The sequence below is a fragment of the Colobus angolensis genome, unplaced genomic scaffold, assembly GCF_000951035.1.
Source record: "Colobus angolensis palliatus isolate OR3802 unplaced genomic scaffold, Cang.pa_1.0 Scaffold382, whole genome shotgun sequence".
Taxonomy (NCBI): Eukaryota; Metazoa; Chordata; class Mammalia; order Primates; family Cercopithecidae; genus Colobus; species Colobus angolensis.
The window spans coordinates 1,125,165-1,132,589 of record NW_012117177.1 but is presented as its reverse complement, the minus strand read 5'-3'; the positions used below and the strand labels follow the sequence as shown (position 1 = coordinate 1,132,589).

Below are 7,425 nucleotides of genomic sequence, written 5' to 3'. Positions count from 1 at the left end.
CAAATCTGAGCATATCTGCAACCAGGATGGTTTCCCATCTATGTAATTTGGGTCTGAAGGATCTGAGAAGTGTCAGTTGCAGAAGACTTGGAGGTGTAGGGAGAGGCACACAACAGCTGACTTCAAATTCTGGAGGATAGATTAACTATTGTCTCTAGGTCTCCAGCACACAATCCCAGGGCTATTGGATAGAAGCTACAGGGAGGCACATTTGGGCACAATGTAAACAGCATACCACTGCAAGGGGCTGAGTGACTTTACTGGATAATTGCCTCAGGCAGGAGATAAGGTATTGGTGACTAACATGGTTACTTCCAAGGCTCAAATCCTCTGGCTACACTAAGCCCTGTGACTGTGTCACCTCATTGGCACTTGATCAGAGTTGACCTACCTACTGTTTTGCTTTTGAAACTTTAAGCTACAGCAGAGAAAACAGCTTCCACTTCATGTAATCTCACTGGTTATTTAAGGATGTGAGCCCTTAGAAAGGGCAAGGTAAGGCATGGCATGGTGGCTTATACCTGTAATCCCAGTACTTTGGGAGGCTGAGAAGGGCAGATTACAAGATCAGGAGTTCAAGACCAGCCTGGCCAACATAGTGAAACTCTGTCTCTACCAAAAATACAAAAATTAGCCAGGCATGGTGATGCACCCCTGTAGTCCCAGCTACTCAGGAGGCTGAGGCAAGAGAATCGCTCGAACCCGGGAAGCAGAGGTTGTGGTGAGCCGAGATCACACCACTGCACTCCAGCCTGGCCAACAGAGCGAGACTCCATCTCAAAAAAGAAAAGAGAAAAGAAAAGAAAAAAAAAAGAAAAGAAAAAGAGAAAGAGAAAGAAGAGAAAGGGGGAGGTAAGATAATACTTGAGGTTGAAAATAGGTATGAATGGTATAATCCATCTTTGTAGGAAGATATGTACATTAATAGATCACAAGTATGGATGGCTAATACTTCTAATTGGTGGGATTATAGGTTATTTGTTTTTATACACGTGATTAAAGTAGGTTGAGCATGGTGGCTCAGGCCTGTAATACCAGCACTTTGGGAGGCTGAGGCAGGCAGATTGCTTGAGCCCAAGAGTTCAAGACCAGCCTGGGCAACATAGCAAGACCTCATCTCTACTAATAATCAAAAACATTAGCTGGCTGTGGTGGCACGTACCTGTAGTCCCAGGTACTAGGGAGGCTGAGGCGGGAGGATTGCTTGAGCCCAGGAGGTCAAGGCTGCAGTGAGCTATGACTGTACCACTGCACTCCAGCCTGGGCAACAGAGCAAAATCCTGTCTCATAAAAATAAAATATAATTTTTAAAAAGAGATAAAAAATATTGTTTAAAGGCAGGAATTGAAATGCATGCAATTGTACATATTCCTTACTGTATTAACTCAGGCTGTCGTAACAAAATACTAAATGACTTAAACAACATAAATTTACTTGCTCACAGTTCTAGATTCAAGAAATCTCAAGTCGACGTCCAGCAGGGTCAGATTCTGGTGAGGGCTCTCTTCCTGGCTTGTAGACAGGCACCTTCTTGCTGTGTCCTTCCATGTTGGAGACTGGTCTCTTTCTCCTTATAAGGCCACAATCCTATTAGATTAGGCCCTGACTGTTATCACTTTATAACCTGAATTACTTCTGAAACAACCTATCTCCAGATACAATCACGCTAGGGATTAGGGCTTCAACATATGAATCGGGAGGTCACAGGTGACAAAATTCAGTCCATAGCATTTATGCTCACCATGAACACCAGAAATGTTTAGTTCATAAAACAGCAAATTCTGTTCAGTAGAAAAACAATACCAGAAGTTCAGTGCTACAGGTCATTAGAAGATGTGATGTGCTTAATATGGTGTGTTAGCAAGTGCCTCCTGCCCCTTTCTCCATCCAACTTCAGTCTTGGATGTTAACTCCCATTAAGCTGAAAAAAGACTTTCCAGAAGGCAAGAGAGCCCAGCTTGAATTCCAACCCTTATTCACCTTGAGCAGATTACATCAGACCCTGTGTTTTCATTTCCTCATTCTGAGATAAGAAGGTTAGTCCACAAGACCTTCTCTCACAAGGTTCTCTAACTCTGTGATTCCAACTCTAAAGAAAAAGCACCTACCATCCCCAAGTCAGGACTCACTGGACCTGGATGGAATTGAATATTTCCCCCCAGGAATAATCTGTTAAAAGTTTTCCTTCAACCATTTTGTTTGGGTGAAAAGGTAGCCTTGTGTACATTTCATTCCTTAGAATACCACCAGAATAAACCACAAGAGTCACACAATAACGATAATATTTATTATTTTATTGCTACATTGGAAGTGAAAATAAACTATAAGCTGCCAAATGATGCAACTTCATGAAGATTATGAAACAATTGAGGCACCCATTGTAGAAAGTTAAAATTGGCTTATCCTGTATGAGGTGCAAGGACTACGTACACAAAGGTCATCAATGGCAAGATTATTGACAGCATCTGCCATTTGGAATTTACATACCAATCCGAAGTTTAGAAAGGAACTTAAGGAAATATTTACTACCCCTGACCTCTTAGCCAGGGAATATAGGTGAGAAGAAATCAGAAGATGTCTGAAATCTTTACAAACACATAGAGTTACAAAAAAAACAAGCCTAAAACCAAGACTGTCAGGCAATGTTGAAATCTGCTCTTTGGAGGAGATCCCCATTTTACGATGTTTGAACACACTCTTTCTCCTGCTGGATAGCTGGGGGAAAAAAGAAACAAAAAATTACAAAAGTATTTTCCTAAGACTAAGTTCAGCTTCTTCCAAAAGAGCTCTTTGTAAGTCATTGAAGGCTGCCATACATGCTTTAAATTTAGAATGCCAAGGCATTAACCACAAAACTCACAGTGGGATGTGTGTGTGCATGTGTGCGCACATTAAGCACCTGAACTACCAACTAGAAACTACATCAACTCTAGGGCTTGTTTTTCCAAATGCTGTTGTCATTTTTTCAGATTATTGAAGACTGAGGAGTAAGTGAAGTACTTTCTTCAGATTTATCTATCACTATTAAGTTAGAAAATTATACACTTTCAGATAATTTTAACTAATGTTGCAACTCTCAAATAAAACTGACATAACAAAAGGTGCCCCTTGGCTTTTGTGAATATGCTTAGAGTTTCTCCAGCAGGCTGTAACTCCAGAGGACAGAACCGATCTCTTGAATCTGAGAGCTTTAAGTATACTAAGATCTAAATTTGTTCTCACCTTATCTTGTCATCAGATATAGAAAGCCAAAACTGCAGTCTACAGGGTTCTTTAGGGATAACATTATGGACTCAATTTTTAAATGTAGAAAAATGCCAAATACCCAAAAGTAGACAAAAACTAAGTGTTTTTTAGTGCTACATCCAATATTCCAAGATTGGTTTTAATGTGGTTTTTAATAATTTTCCAACAAGAAACTAGTTTTTTATTCCCCCATCACTACTGGGCCCATCATGTGAGAACCAGAAGAAAACTACTTGATAGTTTTAACTGTTGCATTAAATACCATGGTATTCTAATTATTGCTTACTTTGTGTAAAAAATTTACTAGAAGATAGGTTTATTTACTGAACCTATTAACTTTCTCTATTGTTTGTTTCCAATAGAACCCCACATGACTTACTTTCCTTTGAGGGAAGAGTATTTTTTTCTTCAGTATTAGTTTTCTTCAGTTTTGACCTGTCAAACTTCTCCACTTCCGACAAGTCTGGTTTATCACTCATCTTGACTAGAAGAAAGCCTGAAAAGAAAAAACTTTTTTTTTTTTTTTGGAGAAAGGATCTTGCTCTGTCGCCCAGGCTGGAGTGCAGTGGCATGATCCCAGCTCACTGCAACCTCCACCTCCCGGGTTCAAGCAATTCCTCTGCCTCAGCCTCTCAAGAAGCTGGGATTACAGGCACACGCCACTACGCCCGGCTAATTTTTGTATTTTCAGTAGAGACGGGGGGGTCTTACCATGTTGGCCAGGCTGGTCTCGAACTCCCGGCCTCAAGTGATCTGCCCGCCTCAGCCTCCCAAAGTGCTGGGATTACAGGCGTGAGCCACCACGCACGGACAGAAAAAAACATTTTTAAGAAAACTTACCTGGCAGAACTATCTTCGGACTAAGGGGTCACAAGCAAAAATTTTCACATTTCCTATCAATGTATAGTCTATCTGCTCATTTTCAACAGAAAAACAGCAACAGATATTAGAAGAGTTATATTTTTGTTAGAATAATTTCAACTCATCATTAGCCGTTTCTGATAGGCAGTAAATGCCATTGGATCAGAACGCGCCAGAAACCAAGATGTTCTAGAAACCCAGAGCCAATATGTCTGACTCTTAAAATCACAGCAAGGATAAAACAGAGGTGATAGAAGCACAAGACCAGACAGGGATAGAAGAAAAAATAAAGACTGGCTTTAACCAGGTAATTATTTTGTTAACAGAACATAGCACCATTTGAGCATCTTCACTTGCTATTTACTTTTGGTTTTTGCCATTTTTCTTGGGAGATAGGGAGCAGCACACAAAAAAGAATGAGATAAGTTGTACTAATTTCTTTCTATTTTAAATCCCCAGAGATGACAGTACATTAAGGCACTACAATACACGTCTCATAATAGCTCCTTGTGGCACTGATTTGTAAACGTTGTAAGAAGGGACAGCTAACTAGGATCAGACCCAGGACTTCATTAGAATGGAATAAACCAAACAGAAGTCTTCTTTCACCATGTTTTCTCTGCAGAGAGGGAGGAGATGAGACTCAGAGGTGCGTAGCTGCGGACCTGACGAAATGGCTGGTGCCTTGTGAAAGTCCCGAGTTTCTTCAGAAGAGACAATAGGATATCCCAGGCAGAGCTTTCGTGAGCAAGCCTGGCCCCACCCTAGTGGAGCAAGACACTTTCGTCTAGTCCCTGGAGTAGAATGGAGAGGCCCCCAAGCAGTGAGAAGTGCCGAACAGCCTCCATTCCGTCGAGGTTACCCTAAGACCCTCCTCTGCCAAGCGATCAGACGCCAAGCTCGGAGCTGGGAAACTGGAACTAACAAATAAATAGCAGGGCCGGGCGCATAAGCCTGTCTGTCAGGAGCAGTTTGCATACTTTTTCAAATAACTATTAGCGTTGTCGGACGCCCAGTCTGACAGCCACCGGAGAGAGAGGAACCAGGGCCCAGTACCAGAGGGCCCATTCCGGGCGGCCCCCAAACTCCTCATCCGCGGACTGGCCGCTTTAAGGGTCCCCTACCCCCGCCCCGGGGCCTTGTTTCCAAGGACCGGCCCCCGGGAGGGCTCGGCATCGCGCGCAGAAGGCGGCGCCCCAGGAAGACAAAGGCTCGGACTCGCCGGGCCTGGCGGCGGCGCAGACGCCAAACGCCAGCCCCAACCCCAGCCCCTCTGGCGCCCGAAGGCGCGGCATCCCCCGCCTCGCGACCCCCACGCCTTCCCGTCCCCATGGTCCTCTGGCTCCTGCAAGGCCGCGGGTCCTCACCTGAAAGCTTGAAGACTCGTGAAAGGCCGTACGCTGGGCTGACACCCAGGCTCGCTCCGCACCAGGTTAGCGTTCCCGCGCAGAGCCCCGCAGTACTAGGCCCTGTAGCAGGCGCCGCCCCAGCCCTCTCTGATTGGCTGAAGATTTCCGGACTCTCCTCCTTCGCCTCCTCGGCTTGAGCCTCCAGAGCCTGCGCCCACCATGTCTTCTAAGATCTGGGGCTTGGTGACGTCAGAGCAGACCTCGCCTCCCTAGGCCCCACCTCCCTGGCCTCTCCCACTGCTTTAGTCCTGAGGGTCCACATTGCCTTCATCCAAAGTACACCCACTCCTTCACAATAACAGAGGCCTTTGCAATAAGCAGACACATCTTGCCCAGTGAGCTTAGAACATCTGGAACTCCGAGGTCCAAGCTTAATGACCGGTATTTAGGCTCTCTGGGCTTTTCATAGCCACTGGGGCCTAAGGATGCTATGAAAACCTAACAGTAGGTTGGAAGTGGGGCTCGGTGTTGTCTGCTCCAATCCTTGGCCAGGTCGTGGAGTAGGGGTGCTCATGGTGAGGGTGGGTGGTTCAGGGCCATTCACCCCTACAACTGGACATTTCTGTCACAGTAGTGCTCTCCTATAAAATGTAACAGTCACATTTGCAACTTTCTCGGCCACGGAACCTGATAGCAATCAGTTTATAATCACAGAACAACTGAAGCTATTTATATCCCCAATCCCTAGCACTTTGGCCCACAAGACACATTGGTTGAAATAATAAATCCGTGATAGGGAGGAATTTTTGGACAATAGCACCACCCAGTGTCTATTGGAAGAGAAAATTGAGGATCCTGTAGTTACTTGAAAGGACTAAACCTTCAAGATCATTTTCTGGATCCTCACCCAGAACCTTAGAGCATTAAGGTAAGATGGAGGTAGAACTATGTCTTTTACTTGCACCCCATGTATGGTGGTATAGAGCTATATAGATCAGAAATCACTCTTTCCAAAAGGATTTCTCAAGCTTTCCCCACCTCACTTCATTCCCTTTTCTTTGCTCTTGTAGCACTTTCTGTTAATTTGAGAATTGTGTATGTTTGTTGGAGAAACTTTTAAAACAGAAAAGCATACTCATTCAACAAATAATATTAATTGAGTACCTACAATGTCCCTGGCATTAAATATAATAAACACCAGTGTTTCCACTACTCAGATTTCAATGTTGTTAACATTTAGGTATATTTACTTTGTCTTTCTTTTAAGGAATGAAAACTTTAAAGAAAATAATTGAGGTTTCCTTGACCTTCCCTCCATTTCTATTCACCTTCCCACTTCCCAGGGGTAGTCCTATCCTGAATGTGATGTGTAGCTTCCAGCGTATTTTTTTTTTTTTTTTACTTTTAAGTTTAGGGGTACATGTGCAGGTTTGTCACACAGGTAAACTGTGTCATGAGTATTTGTTCTACAAATTATTTCATCACCCGGATACTGAGCCTAACACCCATTAGATATTTTTCCTGATCCTCTCCATCCTCCCACCCTCTGCCCCCTGACAGGTCCCAGTGTGTGTTGTTCCCCTCTGTATCCATGTGTTCTCATCATTTAGACCCCACTTACAAGTAAGAACAAGCTGTATTTGGTTTTCTGTCCCTGCATTAGTTTGCTAAGGATAATGGCCTCCAGCTCCATCCATGTCCCTGCAAAAGACATGACCTCTTTATTTTTATGGCTGCGTATTATTCCATGCTGTATATATACCTTATTTTCTTTTATCCAGTCTATCATTGATGGGCATTTAGGTCGATTCCATGTCTTTACTATTGTGAATAGTGTTGCAATGAACATACCTGTGCATGTGTCTTTATAATTGAACAATTTCTATTCCTTCGGGTATATACCCAGTAATGGGATTGCTGAGTCAAATGGTATTTATGTCTTTAGGGCTTTGAGGAATCACCACACTGT

The 7,425-nt window shown here is 43.5% G+C and overlaps 1 protein-coding gene across 2 annotated transcripts; it reads right to left on the bottom strand.

The window, feature by feature from the left end:
* Positions 1 to 2,265: 2,265 nt before the first annotated feature.
* On the bottom strand, positions 2,266 to 5,565 carry TMSB15B (thymosin beta 15B). Of its 2 annotated transcripts, XM_011954452.1 has the most exons (4): positions 5,475 to 5,516; positions 3,958 to 4,024; positions 3,626 to 3,742; positions 2,266 to 2,715 (listed from the first exon to the last, which is right to left on the bottom strand). In XM_011954452.1, the coding sequence occupies exons 3-4, from the start codon at positions 3,723 to 3,725 to the stop codon at positions 2,678 to 2,680; spliced, it is 138 nt and encodes a 45-aa protein (XP_011809842.1). In that variant the 5' UTR covers positions 3,726 to 3,742; positions 3,958 to 4,024; positions 5,475 to 5,516; the 3' UTR covers positions 2,266 to 2,677. The 2 variants fall into 2 exon arrangements, with proteins under 2 accessions (XP_011809842.1, XP_011809841.1); XM_011954451.1 differs by lacking the exon at positions 3,958 to 4,024 and having other exon boundaries at positions 5,475 to 5,565.
* Between the last annotated feature and the right edge of the window lie 1,860 nt (positions 5,566 to 7,425).